The 25,662-nt window shown below is 34.7% G+C and overlaps 1 protein-coding gene across 1 annotated transcript; it reads left to right on the top strand.

Annotated features, from left to right (window-relative positions):
- Positions 1 to 1,065: 1,065 nt before the first annotated feature.
- Positions 1,066 to 25,411, top strand: CLDN16 (claudin 16). The gene is made up of 5 exons (XM_032298261.1): positions 1,066 to 1,643; positions 15,308 to 15,410; positions 19,086 to 19,250; positions 22,319 to 22,510; positions 23,400 to 25,411. Exons 1-5 carry the CDS (start codon positions 1,320 to 1,322, stop codon positions 23,531 to 23,533), a joined length of 918 nt encoding a protein of 305 aa, XP_032154152.1. The 5' UTR covers positions 1,066 to 1,319; the 3' UTR covers positions 23,534 to 25,411.
- Positions 25,412 to 25,662: the final 251 nt, after the last annotated feature.

Raw genomic sequence — 25,662 nt, 5'->3', positions numbered from 1 at the left:
AACTTACATTTATATACTTGAATACAATGAATTAAAATTAGAAAAACAAAGTTTAGTCACAAAAGTTTATCATTGTAATATATTTTCAAAAAAGTTTTATCAATACCGATTTTAGCCTTTTATACTCTATTTTGCAATCAAATAATTTTCAAGTGGAAAAAAAGTAATTCTTTATGAACTATTAGTAAAATAAATATCTTAGTAGCTGATTCATTCCAGAGTAATTAACTATTTCTGGCCTTTTCTTTACTCCTTTCTTTCTCTCTCTCCCAATTTCTTTCTCTCACCCTGTCTCCCCATTCACATTATTTCCTGCATTAATAATAATAAGTTTTTACTATTCTCATTCAAAACTTTTATTTTAGTATATAGACATCTACCTGATGAAGATAAAATGCTGATATATGTGCTTTTAAAAGCATATTAAAGAGTATCGGTTATGGAATTTTTAGACTCATTAAGGATATCTATTCAGATACAGGTATAATTCCAGTTGCCCTGTTATATTAAAAACTTTTTTTTTTTAAGAAAGAAACAAACTTTCTTCCTAACAGGTTTTTTTTTTCTTTATTAGACACATTTTCAAACATTGGTCCATGAGAGAAAAGTAATAATATAGGAAATTCTTAGTCACGTTAATATTTTCCATTTAGCTATTATTGATAGACACTATTCTAAGTGACTTACAGGCACAATATCATTTATTACTCACATGAAGAGCAAATATCATATAAAGAAGATATTAATACCTGCATTTTCAGAAACTACAGCCTAAGAGCTCTCAGACCATAAATTTAGGGCAAGGGTTTCCATCCAGAGCTGTCTGCATTAAAATGCACATTTGTTCCCATTCTATGGTGCTGAAAGGTTAGGAGCCTTGGCTGTCTCTACTGCCCAGGTGCTACAAATCCTTCATGGGGCTGTTCTGTGCAACACTTTGGAATGCAAACTCCCTTGAGCAACCACTTGTTTAGCATAGTTTCGCCAGTGGCCTGTCTGTCTAAGGTAGTCAGCGAATATTAAAATAGTCCTAACAATAAAATAACACTCAGTCAACCGTGTAGCCTTCTTCTGAGGGGGAGGAGAGTAGCTCACTCTCCCTAGAGGGCCTGAGAGAGATCAGCTTACAGGTTCCAGCATGGGGTGGGACCCTTCCTCCTTCCCCCATCTTGGCACTGGCACTTGGTCTGGTGACCACCATCTCGCATTAGCCCACAGTTGGGTCAGAAAACGTTACAGAACCCCTCTCTCCCCCACCCGAAACAGACTCAGCCCTTGCACTGACCTGGCTTCTGATTGGAGGCTGGTCGCTTGGGATAATGACCTCCAGGACCCCACTATTGGTTACAGCCTGTTTGTATTATTCTTACGGCAACTCAAGACACCTGCAGAGGGGTGTGAGAAAAAGTAAAAGACCAGTATTTTCACATCCACAGGTACCAGAAACGCAGAAGACTGACAATCGCCACCTGAGTGGGCCCAGGGCTGGCATCTGCCCATGTTGCTGTCTGGATGGGCTGCTTGCCACAATGAGGGATCTTCTTCAATACATTGGTTGCTTCTTTGCCTTTTTCTCTACTGGGTTTTTGATTGTGGCCACCTGGACTGACTGTTGGATGGTGAATGCTGATGACTCTCTGGAGGTAAGAAGATAGCAACTTCTTTTAGTGACTCATGCCAGTCCAAATTTCTGTTAAATCCCAACTGCCATATACAACATTCAGTATGTTTACTAAGACTAATGATAGTAAAAATAGGCAACATGGACTATATATTGAGTCTTTACATTATCAGCTCATTTAATTTTCATAGTTAACTTATGAGGTAAGTCTTGTTATCCCATTAAACAGATGAAGTTACTAAATAGTTCCTCTTTTTTTCTTAAGGATGAATTTACACAAGGATAATTAAATGATCTCTGCTACTGAGACCTCCAGAAATTCACATCTTCCGTTGCTGTATATATAAAATTGAAAAACTTTTCAGTACCACCCTTTTTCAAAGATAAATTTGTTACTCTTGATGACAGCATTAAGAATAGTGTGATAGACTCTTTTGAGGAGCATTAATAATCTAAAACATTAAGTAAGAAAAATGCAAATCATGCAAAAGCTACTCAACTACATGCAATAGAAAAAATGTTACCTAAATGATTTCAAAGTAAAAGAAAATATTTTGAGGGAGAAAATGTCTTTGCAGTGCATCCCAGTGTACAGGGGACAGACGTGGAATTAAGAAATTCTCCCTTGAAAATGAGTTGCTGTCAGGAACTGACCACTAGGCAAGAGATAAATAAGTAGGTTCACCTTTAAGGATTTTATTTTTCTCACTGGAGAAGCTCAGAAAGAAGTAATTTTGAAGTTAAAAAGCATTACCTGTGACCATAGGAATCTGAGAGAGGCAGAATTGAGTAAAAAATCAAATATTCAGAATTAGCTGCTATTCATTAACGAGGCTTAGGAAATTGCAGGTAAGAAAAAGAAACAGTATTTCAAGAGTTCAAAAACAGAGTATAGAGCAAAATAGTTTGCTTTTTTAATGTGCATCCTGAAGGGAACAATTTACCCTAGCAAATGCTGTCATGTCACCTCTATAAAGTTTAGGAAAGATACTCGAATGAGCTTATATTGTTTTTTATTCTAATTTTCTTTATAAAACTCTCACATTGGAGGTCCAAATGGAAAGTAATGATCATTCTATTTTTCTGTGCATTATGTTTGCTGTTCACTTTTTCTTGCTTTTGATTTTCCTCTGACTTCAATATGGCATTTCAAAACCAGTGGAGTTATGAATACCTCTTTAATGCTAGAAAGTTATATTTCCAAAAATTGTGATAGAATTGAACTACTGTAAAGGATGCCTGCTATAAGTGAGCCCAGTGATGCATTTTATCTGGCCATGAATACATGCAGTGAATGAAATAAATGCCCTTTGAACAGTGCTCAGAGAAAAGTGCAGATTAAACGTTCTAAAAAGTGCAGATTAAACGTTTGCCATTATCTAGACGGCCAGTGGTAGGTGATTAATACAGATTAATACAGAAATATGTTGAACTTGAGCAAAAAATGTAAAATCTCATCTAAAGGCATTGTTAAAATATTTTCTAAAACAATTTAAAAGTCCTTCTGTTTAAGCTGACATAACTGCTAACTTCATTTGATAAGAAATAGTTTTAGAAAGGGTCAAACCTTGCTGAGAGAGAGGCTGAGAGTCTTGGCATATAAAGTGCCTTCTTCTCTCATTTTAGTATAACCAACCAATTTGCCATCTGTCCCACGAAAGAATACTTTTAGTTAAAATGAATAGAATGAGCAGTCCAGGTTACACACCTCAAGTAAATCCTTGCTAACCTTGAACAATACTTAATATTTCTTAATTACCTTCTTATTTCCCATACTTAAAATGCATTGCTATAATATTCCCAAAGAAACCTTCACATTAAAAGAGGAGCCTTCTAACAAATCAGGCTCCCTTGCCTTTCAACAATGCCTTTAGTTGTCAGCGTTTTTTGTTTTGTTTTGTTTTGTTTTTGATTTTGATTTTTTGAGACGGAGTCTTGCTGTGTCGCCCAGGCTGGTGTGGCTCGCTGCAACCTCCGCCTCCCGGATTCAAGCGATTCTCCTGCCTCAGCCTCCCGAGTAGCTGGGATTACAGGCACGCACCACCATGCCTGGCTAAATTTTGTATTTTTAGTAGAGACAGGGGTTTCACCATGTTGGACAGGCTGGTCTCGAACTCCTGACCTCGTGATCCGCCCACTTCGGCCTCCCATAATGCTGGGATTACAGGCATGAGCCACCACCTCCTGGAAGCTGTTAATATTTTTAAAGAGACAGGAATCTCTTATAATAATTGCTACTTCAACAGGCCAGGATAGTACATTATCCACAAATTTGAAGGTTTTGATACTCACCAGCTCAATTACTCTTCTCTTTTCTTGCCCCCATCCTCATTTATATATCACCTTTGGTCGAGATAACAACTTACTTTATGTTTTTATTTTTATTTTTTTCTAGATAGAGTCTCACTCTGCACTCAGGCTGGAGTGTACTGGTGGGATCATATCTCATTGCAGACTCAAACTTCTAGGCTCAAGTGATCTTCCCACTTCAGCCTCCCTAGTAGCTAGGACTACAGGTGCATGCCCCACAACTGGCTAATTTTTAAAATTTTTTGTAAGAACAAGGACTTTGTGTTCTTGGCAGATCTCCAACTCCAGGCCTCAAGCGATCCTCTTGCCTCAGCTTCCCGAAGTACTTGCATTATGGGAGTGAACCACCACAACAGCTCACTTTAAACAATTGTTGGACAAAAGACAATACAAGTGTTTTTTGTTGCCGTTTGTTTGTTTTTAGGGAAAAAAAAGAGAATACCAATGGAAAATTTAAATAAGGAGTATTATATTTTTCTTTCTTTTTTTTTTTTTTTTTACTATTTTTGGATGAAGAGTTCTATGGCTCAGTTCAGTATAAAAAATATTAAAATTATGTCATGTAAAGGGAATTATGCTACTCCTACTAGGCAAGAAAAAGATAAAGCAAAAATTGCTCATGCCTTCCAGGAGTTTACATTTAATTAGAAGAAAACAAAAATACACATGAAACTATAATAAAATGCATAAATAAATTCATATTTTAAGAAAGAAATAAGCAAAGTATCATTGGGGCAGAAAATATACAATAATTATTTCCTATCAGGGACGCTGAAGCAGGTCTTATGAAAGAAAAGGCATTAGAGCAAAGCCTTGAAAGAATGTAAAGCATTTCAAAACGTAGAAAGGGCAGCAGGAGACTTTCAGATAAGCCGACAATGTGGCAAAGACTCAAAGTGAAGAAAAGCGCAGGGCTTGTTAGGGGAGTAAAGTGAGTAACTCAAAGCAAGAGGCAGAAAAAGCTCCTAATTCCTTTTGCCTGCCATACTCTACCGACCTCAAATGAAGTTCTTTGTATTAGGTAAAAATGCTAGGAAAAAAAATAGTGCAGAGAATTGCGATGTACACAACGCTAAATCAGTGACCAGAGGCCCTCAGCTACCATCCTGCTTTTGTCATTATTGATTCATCTGCGTCTGAGAAGACGGATGGGGAGAAGATAATTTGGGTTTTGAGATTTTTCAAGCATGTCTTTGCATCTTAACCCTTATTAACTGTCTTCTAGTAAGCAAGTCACATTTCTTGTCTTTGGCTCAGTTTTCTCCATTATAAAATAAAGTTGAACTCAGTTGTTTCTGAAGTCCTTTTCAGTGTCTCTCTCTCCCTCTCTCCCTCTCTCTCTCTCTCTCTCTCTTTTTAACATCAGGTCTCCCTGACTGTCTGCAACTCCATGTAGTTGGATACTCACTAAGGGACTGGTGGTGTCTGGCGCTTCCCCAGGCATTTCCATTGGAAATCTAATGGGAGTGTCCCCCATTCCTCCATTTTTCTGTAACTTCAGACACTCTCCCTTCCTTCTTTCCGACTTTTTTCTCTTTTTCCATCATTTCTCTTTTCCGGTCTTCTTTTATTTACTTCCCTTCCCTCTTTTCATCCCTTTTCTTATCTTCTTTTCTTTCCCTCCTATCTTGTCCTTTTTCTTTCTTTCCCTTTCCCCTTCATCTCTTTATCCCTCCATTTCTCTGTCTGTTCTTTCTACCTTTTGTCATTTCACAAATATTTTTTGACAACTTCTGTATACTTGGCCCTATGGTGGTTACAGGGTTATGAAGTAGAATGAGATCAGGAGCCTCCCTAGGTTGCTCCCAGTGCAGTGAAAGGGACAATAGGTAAACAGACAGTTATAGCATGATGTATCAGACACTATGATAATGAGAACCCTAAGTGGCTGACGGACTTGGTCTTGGATAATGAGTGAAGGCTACCTAAGAGAAGAAGTATCTAAACTAGAACATGAAGATCAGGTGAGTGAGGCAGGAGAAGTAGGCAGTATTGCAAGCACAGGAAATGACAGGAGCCATGATCAAGGTACAAAAGCACTGTATGTTTGTGGTATTTTATATATTTCATCACAGTACGAGTTTCGAGTTTAGGGAAAAGGATACAGGGGTTGGGTCATCGAGAGTTTCCCATAGCATGTAAAATACAGATCTTATACCATAGGCAAGCGTTTGTCACTCTAAGGAATATGTGCATGTATTTTAGAAAGATTAATTGTTCTGGCTATATGTAGGGAGAAGTCGGACAAGGTAAAACGAGGTATGGGAAGAAAAACTAGGAGCCTTTTGTTATAGACCACAAGGGAAACAATAGTGGTCTCAGTTTGAGTGGCAGCAAGCATGAAGAAATAGGAAATATGGGAAACTCTAAAAATGTCAAATTGATGAGAGTTATAATTGACTGCATGTGGGGAGGTAGGTGATGAAGAGACACAGTCAAAGTTAAAATCTGCCTTTCTGATCTGGGGCAATTGGAGGGATGGTGAAGTTACTCACCAACAGCTTAAATGAATGAAAATTGGTGCCTATATAGAAATCTTTATGGATCAATGTCAACCATCCTACTATATTTTTTTCTGCTTAGTTTATTATACAACACTTAGAGGTAGGAACACAATTCTTTACATTGGAGAATTTTACAGATGTAACTTTATGTCAGAGGGACCTGAGGTTAAATCCCACCTTGCCAGGCAGTGGCTGTATGAATTTAGACAGACTCTTAAATAGCTGTAAACCACATTTCCTCTTCAGTAATGAGTGAATAATAATGCACACATCATAAGTTCCTTGTCAGAATTAAATGAGCTTGTATATCAAAAGCATTTGCCACAGTAGCAGGCAAGTATGAATCCGCCAAAAAATGTTAGATATATTATTGTCTATTTGCACTTTATTGGTTTGTTTTTGTTCTGGAGAAGGGAATGACATTTTGCATAATGTTCACTGAACAGAGGAATATAAGATTTAAATTCTATTCCTATTTTTGGTATTGATTCTCTTGGAGAAATTTTGTTTACGTCTCTAAGCTGTCTTTTTTTTTTTTTTTTTTTTTTTTTTTTGAGAAGGAGTCTTTTCCTATTGCCCAGGCTGGAGTGCAGTGGTGCCTTCTTGGCTCACTGTAACCTCTGCCTCCTGAGTTCGAGCAATTCTCCTGCCTCAGCCTTTCCAGTAGCTGGGACTACAGGCGCTGCCCACCATGTCTGGCTAATTTTTTTGTATTTTTTGTAGAGACGGGGTTTTGACATGTTGGTCAGGCTGTTCTCAAACTCCTGACCTCAGGTCATCCACTTGCCTCGGCCTCCCAAAGGGGTGAGATTATAGGCGTGAGCCACCGTGCCTGGTCACCCATTTTTATATTTAGATCTATTTCCTTTTTGTCTGACCGGGGAAATAAGGCAAACAATAAGTCAGATAGTAAAGTTTATTTATCAAATGCTCACATTTGACAAAGAAAATAAATTATGAGATAATAACATTGTTAATATGTTAACTATAAGATATGTAATGCTTAATTATCTACACCAAAGAAAGTTTCCTTACACAGTTATTAACCTCTCAAATATAAAAAGCAAAAAATGTTTTCACAAGATTTTATTTTCAATTCATCTTTGTTAATTACTTACTGAGAACCTGCTATATGCTGAGCACTATTATGATTAAAACTTTATTACCTCAAAAGAAAGCAGCTCACATTAGTATTTATTTTATCTCTATAATCAGGTTCTCTCCTCGGATTTCTATTTTCATTAACAATATTACAATTCTTTTAGACACAAAGTAAATATTAAAATTATTGTATCCAGCCTGCACTTTGATTATATACTTTTTTTTTTTTTTTTACCTTCGAATTGATTTCAAACTCTTTCGGCAGATGTTTGAGGCTACACATATTTTCTTGTTCATCTCATGATTTCCTAAGCACCTAGCACTGATGTACATGTAATGTGAACTCATGATACATTTGCTCACATGAGTTGATAGAGCACCGAGTAACATACTTAGCATACTTGTTGAAAGAATGAATATATTGATGACTTAATATGAGGTGATTGTTGAAAATTTCACATTGAACCTTAAATAAGAGGTATGTCTGTAATAAAATGACTACTTGTTTTTAAAAAGCAAGATTTCATATCTTGCTACAATTTAAATATTTTCAGGATATGTATTTGGCTCATTTTTTAAAATAATTATGGAATAAAAATCTGATTATTGGGATATCTAATAAGGTTGATGAAGAGTATATTCTGGACTGGAGAATGTGGCTTTTTGCATGTTGCTTTCAAGAGATAAATAACAAAAAAATTAGAGAAAAAAGAAATTAATAATTTGTATTATTTCACTCAACATAAATTGTGATCTTTATAATTGGGCAATAATCATTATAAGGTTGTAATGCCATACTTTTAAAAGGAAAACATTTAACATATATAACAATTTAAAAATATTAGAATGGAAATATTTGGAAAGTTCAGATACGTAACTTAGGTCATATACCTGTGAAGAGCACAAAATTTTATTTTTCTACTAAGTTTGCATTATCCAATTTCTTATGATTTATACGTTTAGCCAGTGCTCCACAAATAACCAGAGTTAAAACAAATTTTTGCAGATAAACTCATGTTTTTTCTTTCACATCTTATAAATACAGGATATAGAGTGAAAAGAAAAGGCAACACTGATTTTGATTATTTTAGTCTTGCTCCCTCATATTTATTAAAGCCTGTATTGACTTCATTCAGGCCCTAGAATAGTTAAGACATATAAAATAAAACATAAAAGTAAAATGTTAAGAATCTTAGTTAAAAAATTCAAATGCATTTTATGTTAAAATTGAAAATGTTTCCATTTCTAGTAGTAAAACATTATTTACTACAATGTTATTAAAACTTTTGCATCTTAATAAATATATCTAAGTAAGCACTAAGTAGGTATCTAAGTAGGAAAGTTACATCTTCAATGTTAAAATATATCAGCTCATGGATGATAAAGTGGTGTGAAAATTATAAATGCTTATAATTTGTATACGCAAGGTGTTTTTTTTAAAAATAATATATCTTAATGGGCTATTTTGGTTGTCTCTGTACATTTATAATCTTAATGCATATTGACAAAGAAACATCTTTTTTGATAGTGATTAACCAAGAATAAACATTTACAAACTCTACCACATATATTTACTTTTCAAATAGATAGATAGATAGATAGATAGATAGATAGATGATAGATAGGCAGATAGATAGATAGATAGATACACACATAATTTTCTATGTTACTGGAGAAGAAATAAATGTCAAACACTGTTGAATGTCTCTAATTCTCAAGGATTTTTGAGTGTTTCTAATTCACAAAAGTTATATAAAAATATAAGGCAGACGAAATTGTTGCTGCTTATATTTCAAGGTGGATAAGAGAAACTGAGAAAGATTAGCAGCATGGAGAAGTCTCCATGGAAGACTGCTACAGAGACCAGAATAAGAAAACCCAGGTTTAAGGACCTAATTTATGCCACTATAATTCAATCGGGAAGAGTCATCATCTCTACGGTTTCCTAACACTTTTAAGTGACATCCTACTCATTTGTAGTACTGAAGTAAACACTTTCCAAGCCAGTTGAGTAGACAAAGCCCAGAATGACACCAAATCAATGTAAGCTCTTCAGTCTAAATCATAATGCTTTGGCTTCTGGATTTAGCTATTTTTGTTTATTTAGTCAAGTAGAATTGCACATATTAAGCAACAACTGCGCATATAACAGCCATTTTCTATTCCACACTTCCAATAAGAGTTAATATGCATTAACTGAAACACTGAGATTTCCTTATCCTCAATAAACATTTATTAAGCACCTATTATGTACCAACAATAAGAGGCTGTACGCTCCTTGAAGCCAGCTGCCATGTTTGTCTTAATCATTGCAGTATCTCCAGCATTAATATGGACACCATGTTGACTAGTAAATAACAGGCATTTAATGAATATAGTTTTTTAAATGACAGATGCCCTAAATGCACATATAAAAGATAATTCAATATTTCAAGGACTATATTAATATGGAGAAATTCCTGTGGGATTTCAGGGTAGAATGTGGTAAATGCCAGCTAGAGAGACTTGGGTGGCGGGAAGCTGATGAAAAATCAGAAGTCTTTAAAATGCAGCTTGAATAATAAGTAGAAGTTTGACAGGTTGAGAGCAAGGAAAGTTATTCTCATTAGTATAATTAGTATGTACCAGGAGGAGAAAACTCAAATGCCTTAAGGAACCAAGTACCAACATTCATGAGAGGCAGATTGGGTAGGATCTGTGGGGAACCTGGTGAGCACAAGCCCCACCTAAATGGGAGCAGCCACTCCTTTCTTGCTAATTGTTTCTTTATGAGACCGGTGAGTTCAGGTACCCAGACTGACCAAGTTTCCAAGGGGAGCCTGAAATCTGAACTTTTCTGTAACATCTCTATTACTATTGGCAACTAATTAAGAGATTTTTTTGTTTTCCTCAAGCTTGCGATTTCTGCTTTATTGTCATACCTTAAATAAATAAACCTACTTCTCCCCATTTAGGAAATAACCCACTCCTCACTTTTAGGAACAATAGATATTCATTGAAATAACATACAGATTAGCACTGTTTTAATGTTATTTATTAGTATATAAATTGGATGTTAGGAGAAATAAAATCTTCTATTTCAGACAACTCTGTCAGATTAAGTTACTACTTAATATTTGCATTTTTTAACCTTTAAGAAAAGTTAACAATAATATTTTAAACATCAATCTGCTTTTTAAGAACCCTGTCTTAAAATGTTCAAGAACTTAGATTTGCTCCCCTTTGAGTTTCTAATAAGCCATTTTATCACAGAGGAATAAGTAAATGAAGACCATAAATTATACCAGAGAACGTTCCTAAATTTGATAAAAAACATGAAAAATTTTAACCTTGCCTTTTGTACACAAAGGCACCTTTAAGGGTGTCTCCAGTAAGTGCTATATTAACACAGAAGTTTAGTTAATTACAGCCACTATTCTCACGTACCTTAACTGAGTGTGAATACCAAGCAATCTAATAGTGTGCCCCTGAGCATTAATACCTAATGAAATTGGATTCCTTGTTTTCTCTAATGAGCTCATTGCTTTTCTAAATGTGGTCATTGCAGGTAAATGATCAATAGCCTTGAAAGTGATACCACTACTGAATTATTCTGGCAAGATAGAAATACTCTTATTAGTGTAAAATAAGAATTTTTGATTATGCATATCAGATCACTTTCTAAACAGCCTCATATATAACAGGAAGGACCATAGCAGGCTAGCTTGTTTCAGTGGCCAGCTTAGAGAGTAAGAAACTGTGGACAGTCACTGTCTGATTTACGGCGGCTTCAAACTCATATCACCTAGCTTGAGTTAAAGTGAACTGGATTCGGTGTGTTCCTGTTGATTAAGAGAGGCAGGGGCAGTCAGCTTTGTGAAGGTCTGTTTTCTGTTATGCTACAGCAGTTCTGTATAAACCATCTCTACTATACTTGTTTCCTAGGGCTACCATAACAAATGACCATTAACTCAGTGGCTTAACAAAAGGTAACTTTATTCTCTCTCAGTTCTGAAGGCTAGAAGCTTACAATCAAGAAGTTTGCAAGGCTGCATTCCCCCGAAAGTTCTGGAACAATCTGTTCCTAGCCTCTTCCAGCTTCTGGTGGCTCTAGGCATTCCTTGACTTGGGGCTGTATCCCTCCAATCTCTCTGCCTCAGAGGTCATATTGCATCCTTCTTTTCTGTTTCCTGCATGTGTCTCTTGTATGAAATTTGCCATTAATTTACAGCCCACCTGGATAACTCAATATGATCTCCTAATCTCTATGTCCTCAGTTACATCTTCAAAAATCATTTTTCCAAATAAGTTCATATTCTGGGGGTAAGAATGTGGACGTATCTTTCTGAAGGCCGCCATCTTTCTCCATCTTCACTGTGGTTAGTTGATAAAGTCCAATACAGTCACTGCTCAAGTCATTATGATGTTTAAGCACTTTACTACTACTATTTTTATTTATTGAGCATATCGTTTATATTGCATATGTATTTATAATTTTTAATTCTTATAACCATCTATCATTACCTCCTGTATACAGATAAGGAGACTGAGGATCAAAAAAGGTAAGATCTTGCCCAAGGTTGCAAAATAGATAGTAAGAGTGTCAATCTATATTTAATATTTAATGCATATATGCATATATAAATTTAATGTCTGTGTAATGCCCATATAAAGTTAGATGTTCACATTCTTTAGAAATGTATGCATTAAATTTCACAGGATACCTGTTTATCATTAGATTTTTTGGTCTCTGTGTCACACAAGGTCATATAATCTTCCAGAAAGTCCAAGGCATTGCTTCCAGCTTAAACCTAAGGAAGAGCATGCCAAAGTGAAGTTTTGCAGAATAATATCATTGGGATGAGGTTCAAGTTAGGGCTGACTTCACCCAAAGCTATCATCCAATACCCAATTCTGGATGATTTATCTTAAAATGAATTTGGAATTCTTTTGTAAAAATTGTTTTTAAACATTTTTAACTGTTTAAACAATTTTTTTAGCACATGCACAACTTTTAATGGGGTACATAGAAATGTTTTGATACATACGATGTGTACTGATCAGATTAGGGTAATTAGGATACTCATCATCACAAACATTTATATTTTTTGTTGAAAACATTAAATATCCTTCTTCTAGCTATTTGAAATTATGTCACTGTTAACAATAGTTAGCCAAGAGTGCTATAGAACAGGGGTCCACAACCCCGGGCCACAAACCAGTACTAGTCCGTGGCCTGTTAGGAACTGGGCTGCACAGGAGGAAGTGAGCAGTGGGCAGGTGAGCATTACCACCTAAGCTCCGCCTTCTGTCATATCAGTGGCAGTGTTAACTTCTCATAGGAGTGCAAACCCTGCTGTGAACTGCACATGTGAGGGGTCTAGGTTGCATACTCCTTATAAGCATCTAATGCATGATGATCTGAGCTGGAACAGTTTCATCCAACACCATCCCAAAGCCCCTACCCCTTGGTTCCATGGAAAAAATTGTCTTGCGTGAAACCGGTTACTGGTGCCAAAAAAGGTTGGGGGCCACTGTTATGGAACACTAGAACTTATTCTTCTTATCTAGTTATAATTTTGTACCTCTTAGCACATCTCTTTTTACTCCCTGCCCCCTACCCTTCCCAGCCTTCAGTATCCTCTGTCCTACCTTTTACTTCTATGTGATCAACTTTTTATAGCTTCCACATATGAATGAAAACATGCAATGTTTAACTTTCTATTCCCGGGTTATTTCATTTAACATTATGTCTTTCAGTTCCATCCATGCCGACTTGAATAAACAAATTTCATTTTTAATGGCTGAATAGTATTCCATTGTGTATATATGGCACATTATATTTATCCATTGCTCTGTTGTTGGATATCTAGGTTGACTCCATGTCTTGGCTATTGTAACTAGTGCCACAAAGAGCACAGAGGTGCAGATACACTGATTTCCTTTCCTTTGAATAAATGCCCAATAGTGAGACTTGTTGGATGATAAAAAAAAAATGGGTTTTAAATACACTGCAATGATTAGGAGCACACACACTTACTGCTGTTTTTGAGTCCTGTCTCCTCCATTAACTATGATTTCTTGGGGTTATCACTTAACTTTCCTGTGCCCCAATTTTCTCATTTTTAAAATGGATGATAAATAATATCTCTTAGGGTCCCTTAAGAAATAAGCAAAATAAGGCCAGGTGCGGTGGCTCAAGCCTGTAATCCCAGCACTTTGGGAGGCCGAGGCGGGTGGATCACGAGGTCAAGAGATCGAGACCATCCTGGTCAACATGGTGAAACCCCGTCTCTACTAAAACTATAAAAAATTAGCTGGGCATGGTGGCGCATGCCTATAATCTCAGTTACTCAGGAGGCTGAGACAGGAGGATTGCCTGAACCCAGGAGGCGGAGGTTGCGGTGAGCCGAGATCGCGCCATTGCACTCCAGCCTGGGTAACAAGAGTGAAACTCCGTCTCAAAAAAAAAAAAAAAAAAAAGAAATAAGCAAAATAATAATATGCTAAATAGTAACTACCTCATGGTATAGACTCGGTATAGAAAAATTATTACCAATTATAAGTATTTTACATATAAAGTAGTAATAGAGGTACCACATTCAGAATTGTGATGAAGTTGCAAGCAGTAGAATTTTATTTGTCACATAACACAGCTTCAAAAAATAGCATGGGGCAGAGAGTTTCATAGTGCATGTCTTCCTGACTATTATTTTATTTTGCAAAGCAAAATGTTTTCATGGTTTTTTTCTCCCTACACAAATTTAACCCCTTTCCTTTGCATTCCTCTTCCCACCCTGCTCTGTTATTTATTCTTTTTTGGGGAAAAATTAAGTTTTTGTTTTCCAAGACAATTCATAGTTAAACTTTACTAAACTGTTCCCAGACAGACAAGGTAATTTCAATCCGTAACTGAGTCAGAGGAAACAATTGTATTAGCTCTGTTCCATACGCTGGAGCTCTAACAAGAACACCTAAAAGTATTTTCTGTTGGCATGTTTACGATTCTAAGAAATCCATTGTGACTTACAGTTTGTAGATAAAGTATGAGAAGGTTCAGGGCACTGGTACCTTTTAGCTCTAAGTGGATGCTTAGAGTCATCTGCACATCATTTCCAAGTAAAAATGGTTTACAGTTGTCAAGTTGTATGAAATGAATGCTCAGTTTGTTTACCTCCATTACATAGCTTAAACATTTGTAATATATCATGGAGCAAGAAATAAGATTTGGGGACTTTATATTTTATTTACTGGCATATTTTCATTTATTAGTTTTCTTTGCTAATTATTTTAAATTTATCTACTTCATATGTAAAGATAACATTTTTCTTCATGGAACTCAGTATTCATGATAAAGAAACAATATATATTTCTAATAGACTCAAGGTGTCAACAGTTATCTATTGTTACATGGGTTTTTTTTTTTTGGTGAGTAAATGTCAGTACAGAGAAATGAAATAATATTTTTCTGTAATCATAACTCAATGGTGGAAGTAGCCATAGATACTTAAATATATTTAGTTATGGTTTTATCTCTTCTAGCCGTGACTTATTTATCTACCTCCTCCCTACATGAGGAAGTGGATTCATTTCCTGGTCCAGAAAGGCTTTAATTGTGTGTGCTTAAAGGAAAATATTTTAAAATGCATTGTTTGTTGTAAATGAAATTCTGATCACCCGTGTAGCCACTTCCTTTGCTATTAAACACAACAGTCAACTTCTCCCTTTGATCAAGGGGAGCTGAAGTGTGCCTGCATGAATTGTTTCACACGGTGTCTTCTCTAACATTTAGGTGAGCACAAAGTGCCGAGGCCTCTGGTGGGAATGTGTCACAAATGCTTTTGATGGGATTCGCACCTGTGATGAGTATGACTCTATACTCGCGGAACATCCATGTACGTATGCCTTAGATCTCCCTGCTTACCAGGAAGGAGAAGAGACAGAAAACTGAGTTCAGATTTCCATTTTGTGCTTCATTTTCTAGTGTACTATATTAAAGCTTGGTCCAGTTTGAAATGGTTCAATTAGAAATTGAGTTCATCTTAAAATGTGAATGGAAATACATGCTTTAGCACATTTTCTATTTTCTCATATATTTGTAAATTTCTTGAGGGTAAAAATATTAACTTATTTATCTTCGCTATCCCCTAAAGGGCCAGGCATAGTGCCTCATACACAGTAGAGTTACAGTACATGGTTTTTAAATTGGAATGAATTATTTAGGGTGCTGTAATTTCATGATTAGTCTGGACACGTTAAGTGAAATGCATTTTAGAGATGTTTTAAGCAATGACTTAGTTCAAATAGAAAGTTTATAATTATTTCAATTAGAGGCTTGCTAAGAAAGAGAGAGTGAAGATACAGTGGCTGAGACAGAAAAGGGTAGACAGCCAGAGAGTGAGACATAGACTATGGGAATCACTAGAAGAAAACATCAACACATGTGACACACTGTTAGAGGCAACATTAAAGTTAGCTCCCTTATCTTCCCTACTTTTAGGTTTAAATTATCATTAAGGTCAGGTGCAGTGGCTCACGCCTGTTATCCTAGCACTTTGGGAGGCTGAGGCAGATGGATCACTTGAGGTCAGGAGATCAAAACCAGCCTGGCCAACATGGTAAAACCCCATTCCTACTAAAAAATATCCCCCAAAAATTAGCTTGGCATGGTAGTGGGCACCTGTAATCCAGCTACTTGGGAGGCTAAGGCAGGAGAATTTCTTGAACCCAGAAGGTGGCGGTTGCAGTAAGCTGAGATTTCACCACTGCACTTTAGCCTGGGTGACAGAGCAAGACTCCATCTTAAAATAAAATAAAATAAAATAAAATAAAATAAAATAAAATAAAACATAGTCACATGTTAGCAGAGCTCACAATGCTATGAATAAAGAAATCTCTTATATTTAAAAGTCTTATTGTTGATTCTCTCAATCCTTCTCCATAGTGTTTATTTATTTTTTTATTTAAGAAAAAAACACCAGTTCTGTTATGAAAGCAAAGTGGTTTTAGTCTCTTTCAAAGCAAATGATAGGTGATGGCACCATAAGCCAACTTCTTTTCTCAAGATAAATAAAAAGTTAAACCCTTGGAATGTGACTTTTCACCTGAACAGCTATTTCAGTCCCGAGGAAAGCACTTAAAAAGAGTAGTGCTCTAAAATTCTTCGTCTGCTATTTAAAAGTTGGGTGCCTGAAACATCTTTTAAAACAGAATTCATAAGTCCTTTGTTTTATTTTTGTTAAAAAAAGATTCTCTTAGTTCTTCTTCTTTTCCCCTCTCTGTGCTAACCTAGTTCAAAAAGAAACACTGTTTGCTGAACAGGAATGAACATTTAGCCTGTTCTAAAACTTCATTAAAATGGATTTTAATTCATAAGCTGAGAAGAAAATGAAAGATGAAATATTTCAAACTTTTAAATACTGTTATATACATTTATGCAAGAATAAAATACAATAACTCATAAGCTCACTACATAGAGGAAACTACTGTTTATATTTAAATATGTTCCTTTTTTGTCTTTGACTTATGCTATCACATTTCCCTTTTTTAACCTAGTACTTTCAAATAATACACTAAAGACCCATTACTTTTCTTTAAGAACTTCTACCACATTTAAAGACAGCAGAGATGAAAATGTGCCCTAGGAAAATGACATATCTATACCCTCTAGGTTAGGATGTTACGTATGAGGAAGTAGGATTTTATTTTTACTTTTTGCTATCTTTCACACAACTACAATTAGACAACTCTTTTCACTGTCCTATATACTTAAGGTGTTTAATCCAGACAAATATGTTTGTCATGGCTCCAGCTGACATAGATAATTGAGTCCCCACAAATCAGCATATTAACACTATTCTGGCAGTCAAATCTCACATGATCCCAGAAAAAGAAATTTATCGCTGGCCAGCATGACCTATCTGCTTTCAGGACTGCCTTCCTGGAGCCAGGCTGGCTATGGGGCCTCTGGTCCACCTCATAGGCTCTTGAGAGACCCTACATGTGGGATAGGAGTTGGAGAGTTCCAAAGGGAAGAAGACCTAGGCCCCCAAGAGTTTGAATGAGTTCAGACGGCCCTATTCTGATGATATTCTTGGCCCCAGGTAGTACTGTGTTCCAAATGGTACTTGAAAAATTTCAAGGGAGGACATTCAAAGAACAAGAACCTTTTGGCTTAGGGCACAGAGTAGGAGGCCTACTTATATATGCTATTTAGTGATTAAGGAGATATGTTGAAATAGTAATATTATCCAATGGGTTACGTATTTTTCTCTTTCCTCAATTTTGAGAAAAATGACTTTTAGATTTGGAACATTTAAATTTTTTGTAATAATGCTAAATTTTGAGATTTTATGAATTCTGTTTTAGAAACAAATATTCATATATATTAATAAGATAATTATGTTTATTAATGAGGTAGGGGCTGATTTTATGCATTGATTTTCTCTCTCAGATGCATCATAATTTTTTTTTAATTTTAAGAAAAGGAATATTGGCTGCATTTTTGCAAGCAACATATTCCCAAATAAGCCCTAAGTTTACCTACCACAGGAGAAAAATAATTTAAAATACAAGGAAACTCCATATCAATATGAAAATAAAACATAATTGCTATACCATAAAAGGAACAAATTTTATTACTTTTCTCCATCAGTCAGCTAGAATAGTAATAATTCTGACTTTAGTTAATTAAACTTCCATTTAAGATACAATTTCCTTAAGTTGAGCTCAGCATAGCTATAACTCAGAGTTCAGGAGGCTTTCACAGTTGAAGATGCTTCTACTGCAGAAGACAATTACTACTATTCCACTTTCATCTTCCTGATCTTTTCTTTCCTGGGCTGTCTACCATATATTCTTATTGCCTGTAGCTTTAAAATATGGTCATTTGACAATGCAAGGTTGAAGGCTTAATATGCAATATTGGCCAAGAAGAGTCATGATTTAAATCGCTGGAAGAGAAAATGATCTAATTTCCAGAAATACCCTTCTACTTAATAGCACAAAATAACTCTCCTTCTTCTAAAGATCTCCTGATGGGTTCTACTATGCTGAATTGGCAAAAGAAAAAAAGAAGTCTTGAAATATTTTATTCTAGTATCCTGTGTCAAATTTTAACTAATTATTATTATTTTTCAATAAAGTTTAAAACAATTATAATGATTAATTATTCAATATTTATTGGGAAATTTTTGTAGAATAGATACGCTACCTTCGATTCAGCAATCAGCTACAATATTTGTGAATGAGACATTTTCCAGAGCATGAGGCAAAAAGGAAAACATTTCTTTATTCTCCACTATCTACCAGAATGCAATCTGCTAGTATACCAACAAAACTAAGTAGTAAACAGTGCTTAAGCAAGCAATAATGTCAATAATCGAGTATTTTTTAGTTTTATGAAAACGTGAGGGGTACTCATGTCCAAGTTCATACAAATGTGAAACCTGACTTTTCCCAGTGGTTGTGTGTTAATGTTCGCTAGTTGTCTGATTTTTTTGCTATGTCTCTATGAGTTAGTATGTTTCCTTCCTCTGACTCTGTTTTAACCATATGCCCTGGTCTTCCAGTGAAGCTGGTGCTAACTCGAGCATTGATGATTACTGCAGACGTTCTAGCTGGGTTTGGATTTCTCACCCTGCTCCTTGGTCTTGACTGCGTGAAATTCCTTCCTGATGAGCCGTACGTGAAAGTCCGCCTCTGCTTTGTTGCTGGAACCACGCTACTGATAGCAGGTACTGGTCTGGCTGGACTAGCAATAGGGGTAGGGAGACTCTGCTAAGGACTTGAAGTAAAGAGGTGTGTTGCTCTGAAGCTGCTCATTTTCAGATTGTACGTGGCTTCCTTTTCTAGACTGAAAAACTAAAGATCACATCTACCAGCACTGCTGACTTTAATTTTGAAGTCAGGTAATTCGCCTTTTGTTACTATCTCAGAACAAAGTATAAAGCTCTCAGGCCAGGTGCGGTGACTCACACCTGTAATCTCAGCACTTTGGGAGGTCAAGGCAGGCAGATCACTTGAGGCCAAGAGTTTCAGACCAGCCTGGCCAACATGGTGAAACCCTGTCTCTACTAAAAATCCAAAGCCAGGAATTGTGGCATACGCCTGTAGTCCCAGCTACTCGGGAGGCTGAGGCAGGAGAGTCACTTGAACCTGGGAGGCGGAGGTTACAGTAAGCCGAGATTGCACCACTGAACTCCAGCCTGGGTGACAGAGCAAGACTTCATCTCAGAAAAAAGAAAAGAAAAAAAAAACTCTAAAACGATGTTTCAGCCATTTAGAAAGTTACGTAACTTCATTTTTAAAAATAATTTATTTTGTAATTGTTACTGAATTTAAAATCCTAAAGTAACCCCAAACATCTGCCTCCTTACCTGTACCCACCTCTACCAACTCCATCAACTCTTGTTAGCAATAAACTAAAAATTGTACCAAGTCCTATGTTAAACTTTTCCCATGTGCTAACCCATCTGTTTATAAATGTAACAATAAATAGATCATATTGGTATTCCCACTTAAAACGCAGATACAGAACTGAAGTTCTGAAGACTTCAAGTGTGGCTATAATAAATCAAAAAGCACTTTAAGTAGCGTTTATTAGTGAAACAGCAAAATTGATACTTTATTCAGGTCTATCTTCAACTTCAAAGCTTAGTCCTCTTCTTTCACAATATAATGTCTTCTTCTTGTCTGTTAGCAGGAAAAATCTTGTCTGTTAACAAAGCGAATATAAGTGGGAGCCTGACCAGGCAGTGTGGGGTAGTAAATCGATACGGAGTTTGGAACTAAAAACACTTGGAGATATTCATGTGTGATATCTTCACCCATGTCTCTGTTTCCTGATCTGCAAAGGAGCATGAAGCTAAGGTAGTAACATGTACCCTGAATTGCTATGGTGAAGATTCAGTGTGGGCACAGCAAACTCTTAGCTGACTGCCTAACCATTTATATGCTCAAAACTTGGGCCTCCCTGATTTTTTACACAGAAATGTTGAGTCAACATCCTAATAATCCTCAGATTGTATTACAAAGTTATAAACATTTAGAATTCTTCCCCTCTTTAAGCCATTTATTTCATTATCTAGCCCACTGACAGCATAAAACTTTTTAATATACAATGTATTTATTTAACATATTTAAACATCATTTAATCTAATTATTTATGGTTATACAGTTTTGTTCCAGAATACTTTTGAGACATAATCCGTAAATACCGATCTTACATAAAACAACAAAACAAATAACAGTAATAGAATAAGTCACAGAAAAAAATCCTGATAGGAATGACTGAAGAAATAACTAAATTAAAAGACAAAGCATGTCCTAAACTTTGGAAACATTATTAAGAATTAGTGTGCTATAAAATTTATTTTTTAAAGCCTATAATATATTTTGAGGTTTTAGAAAACGAATTTCTATCTAACTGAAAACTGCAGATAATGGTATTATAGAAAAGCTTTTGCAATTTATACTGCATTTTCTAAAGGTTATATGTGCATTATCCGGTCCTTCTTAAAGTTCTTACATTAAACAATTAGGAGAAAAATGAAGTTAAATAGTGATTTAAGTAGATATCTCGGACTCTCTAGGGAAAAAATTTAAATATTTTTGGAAACTATATATTTTATTTTATTATTTTGTTTAGGTTTGGGAAAGACAAATATATCTATATTTTATCTCATTAGATAGTGGAACAACTCTGGCAAGTAATTTGAAGAGATTCTTTGTGAACACATGAATCTAATTTAGCATAGAGTAACAAGTTTGAAATGAAAGAAAAGCAGGATCCAGTTATTTGGGGGTTGGTGGCCAAGATCTTGATCTTAATACTAATGTTGGCATGACTTCAGGATATCAGTAAGCATACATTTAGAAGTAAATAACTGAAAATCCAACTCAAGCACGCTTAGACAATATACAGATTACTGATTTCTTCTAACTACCTTCTGCTAGGCATTTAGTGTGTGGAGACTACATATTTTACAAACACTCTTTTAATACAGTGTTTTGTCCCCCAATTCACCACGTTTCTTTCTTGCATCTAGGTTTTGCTGTGCAATTTATACCTTTAAAATAACAGGAATCTACTGGCATCATTTCAAGCCAGTTAATTGTCAGAGAGGCTAATCTGTGGAAATATATTTAAAGGAAATAATGTTTCTTGGTCCATTCTTATATGGTGTTGGAGTAGTAGATAAATATTTATTTGAAAATAAAAACAATTTTTACTTCAATTGTTTGTTTTTGACCTCAAAACACCAAAATCAGTGACTTTAAATACAGTTTTCACATGGGTGCTGATTATGTAGCTGGCATAGCTTCAAAACAGGATATATGGAGCAATAAATATTCATAATGGTATTTACTCACAATTAAAAAATCAATATAGAATGAATATATGCTCTATGTTATTTGTGTTAGACTATGTCCTTTTTGTTATGTTTGGTTTTGTTTTTAATATTTTCTTTTATACAATACTAACATGGCACTGGAAAAAAAAAGAGAGTTAAAGAAAACCATAATCACAAGTTTAGATTTACACAAACAGATGAGCACGTTATTCCATTTTTTGTATTTTCTTTATGTATAAACTGAGATAAAATTTTAAAAATGTACAAGATGGAAGGCAAAAGAAAGAGATAGAAGAAGTGTCCAAAGTCTGGGTTGCCAGTGAATCCATGTTACCATTTTAAAACCTCTGAATGATGCAATGATGCCAGGCATTTTGGGTAGTAAGCAGGCATTTTGGGGTTTAAATTCAGAAATCGTTCCCTATTATTTGCTGCATCCTCCCTTTCAGGTGCCCCAGGAATCATTGGCTCTGTGTGGTATGCTGTTGATGTTTATGTGGAACGTTCTTCTCTGGTTTTGCACAATATATTTCTTGGTATCCAATATAAATTTGGTTGGTCCTGTTGGCTTGGAATGGCTGGGTCTCTGGGTTGCTTTTTGGCTGGAGCGGTTCTCACCTGCTGCTTATGCCTTTTTAAAGGTAAGAATAAAATAAAAGAGCAAACTTCCTTGCCTCCACTATCTTTTTTCCCAAGTCAGTGAAAACACATTTCAAAATTAAAAAATAATGCTATTTATTTAAATTCCTATCTATTACCATCAAAAATTCCAATTGTTCAAGGGAATGTGAATGGTATCCATATATATATGTATAATTCTAATACACATATATGTAAAATTCTAACATACATATATGTATGATTCTAATATACATATATTCTAATTATATATTTTTATAATTATATATAACCTAATATATAATTATAATAAATATATAATTATATATAGTAATATATATATTATTATGTACATACATACATAGGTATATATGCATCTGTACATATGTGTACAGTTACATATATGCACATGTACATATGTATACAGAAACATATGTGTATAGGCACACACTGCAAATGCATTTGTACATATATGCATATATATACACATATACATATATGTGTGCACACACACTTGCATATATATATATATATATATCTTCACCCACTCAAATAAATGTATGTTTAGTGTTAAATGAAGAAGTGCACTAAGAGCCAGCCAAAAGTTTCTTGTTAAAGGGTATAACATGTTATATTGGGTTTCTAAAAATAGCACCTTAGATTCTTCATCATAAAGAAAGAAAAAGAAAAGAAAAGAAAAAAGGAAAACTACTTGGCTGAATTTTAAACCTAAAGTAACTTTCAGCATGAAAATCTTAGATTGTCTTCTAGGATTCTTCTTAGAGTTCCAAGATGCTACCTACTTTGACTGTCTATATTCTTGCTCCTTTTGAGGAAGAACATATGAAATGGTGATTTATAATTTTCCAAAGTTCACTGAATCTTACTTATTTTTATATCTCTTTCAAACAGATGTTGGACCTGAGAGAAACTATCCTTATTCCTTGAGGGAAGCCTATTCAGCCACGGGTGTTTCTCTGGCCAAGTCATATGCAGCCCCTCGAACAGAGACAGCCAAAATGTATGCTGTAGACACAAGGGTGTAAAATGCACATCTCACGCTGTGTTTATATATGATTTAATCAATCAATATGGTTACATTGATAAAATAGAAAGTCAATCTAGGAACAGTTATTTAGAATTCATATTCAACTAAATTAATTGTTGGTTAATCAAAATGTTTGATTCTCTGCTACTTTTACTTTCTATTACTCTCATATCTTTCCCTCATTCTCTCTGCTGACCTTCCTCCTTATGCACACACTTTCCCTTAAGATTAGTCTGCTAGGATGTAGAAATGTTTGTTTGTGATTTCCACATAGCTATTACAGATTATGACGTGGTAATATTAAAATGAAATGATACTTAAATAGAAAGCAGTCTCAAAAGAGGCCAGGAACCCTAATCTTTGAAAAGATGTACAAACTTACCTTTCTCGCTGGCTTTTGGTTCACCTTTCATATTTTTAACAAGTGGGTGAATTATTTGATAAATTTGAGGAAGATTGTTCTTTTAAATTCAAACTAGTATATCAATGCCTACCATTACTCTTATTGTAACAAAACAGAAAAAGAAAATAACTTTGTATACCAGACACTGATGAGAGTTAAAGACAAGATCCCTCCTCCTACCCACTCTAAATGTCAAAGGCAAATGCTAAATTAATACTGGAGCTCCTGATGAATTTCTACCTCAGTAACAACCTAAGGGATCTGTGTATTATTTCACCACTATTCTAGCATTGCCTATATATTATCAAATTATTAGACTACAGAAGTAATAGCTCAACCAGAGAATTTACTCATTTATTGATCAAACATCCAAGTACTATTGTAATGTCATATGTTAAAATTCACCAATTCAAGTGCCTACGTGTCACTGAATCATCAGCACCAAGCAATGTATTACACATATGGCAAAATTTAACAGATATATGTTGATTTAAATAAATAAATGTTCATAACTCTACTGAAAAGTCAATGTTCCTCATAAAATGTAGGAATACAGAATTATATATACATAAAGAACTGACTAATGGAATTCCATTCATATTCATAATGTAATCATCTTGAACTTTTTAAATTGTAGAGTTTTTTTTTTAAAGGTTATAAAATTTAATCTCCAGTTTTCTAATTACTTGTCATTAACATTAATGACACTAATACCTTTAAGGTACCCTTGTACTACCTTAAAAGACTATCCGCTGAACTAGAAGTTAGTTCTTTGAAAAAACAGAAATTAAGTTGTGAATTTCTAAACATGTGGAAATAAGTGTTTCCAATTTAAAGAGCAAAGAATAATGTCAAAATTAGCTTATGATTCCTAGCACATGGATTAACATTTCGAGAATGTTGTTTATTACTTCCCACAGTATCTTCAGCAGTATTCTCTGAAGCAATTCCAATTCAGTTGGAGAATTAACAGCAATAGATTTAACTTTATCTCATTTTTATTATTAACTGTGTAATTGACATTAAAAATATTTGTAAATCATATGCACTAGTTATTTGATTATTATTCTATGTTCTATGCATTTAAAAAATAATTTTGTGTTTTTCCTCTCTATCTTGGTTTTTAACTTTTATTCTCATTTTTATTTGATAATTATCTGTCATGCTTTATCTATTCCAATAAGTCTCTTGAAATCTTCATGGGGAAAGGCAGGACAAAAATAATTAAACAGTTCATTAGATTTTAAAAATGTAATTTTTTTATTTTAAATATTTTATTTGTATAAGAAAATATTTCAGAGAACCATGATGATAATTGATGTGTGTGACTATTTTGAGTTTTGTCTCAATTAAAACATTTTTTATATAATGGGAAGAATGTCAATATTTGTTTTTAAAAATTTATTTGAAATATTCATTTCTAATTCATTGTAATGTAATGAAGCATCCCAAAATAAAGCATAAAGAAGACTATGCTTTGTATGGCAGCTAGTGACCAACAAAATAAATGCTAAATGATGAAGCTGTAATAATTGACAGGTTGTGGCACACATGACATAAGAGAAAAAAAAGGAATAGTTTATTTATTTATTTATTTATCCAAAAGTATATACAAGTAAGATTATTAGATTGAAACATTAAAATAGGTCACTAAATACTGTGTACTAAAATTTAGGCATGCCTATTAATTGCAATTTAAGGAAAGAGAAAATTAAAAAATTGGA

The sequence above is a fragment of the Sapajus apella genome, unplaced genomic scaffold (assembly GCF_009761245.1).
Source record: "Sapajus apella isolate SASKATOON/1434 unplaced genomic scaffold, GSC_monkey_1.0 scaffold38, whole genome shotgun sequence".
Taxonomy (NCBI): Eukaryota; Metazoa; Chordata; class Mammalia; order Primates; family Cebidae; genus Sapajus; species Sapajus apella.
This window is presented reverse-complemented; position numbering and strand designations above follow the sequence as displayed.

Coding starts and splice junctions, on each gene's coding strand:
- CLDN16 (XM_032298261.1), top strand. CDS start 1,320: ATGACCTCCAGGACCCCACTATTGGTTACAGCCTGTTTGTATTATTCT. Junction 1,644..15,307: donor ATGCTGATGACTCTCTGGAG/GTAAGAAGATAG, acceptor TCTAACATTTAG/GTGAGCACAAAGTGCCGAGG. Junction 15,411..19,085: donor TATACTCGCGGAACATCCAT/GTACGTATGCCT, acceptor CTGGTCTTCCAG/TGAAGCTGGTGCTAACTCGA.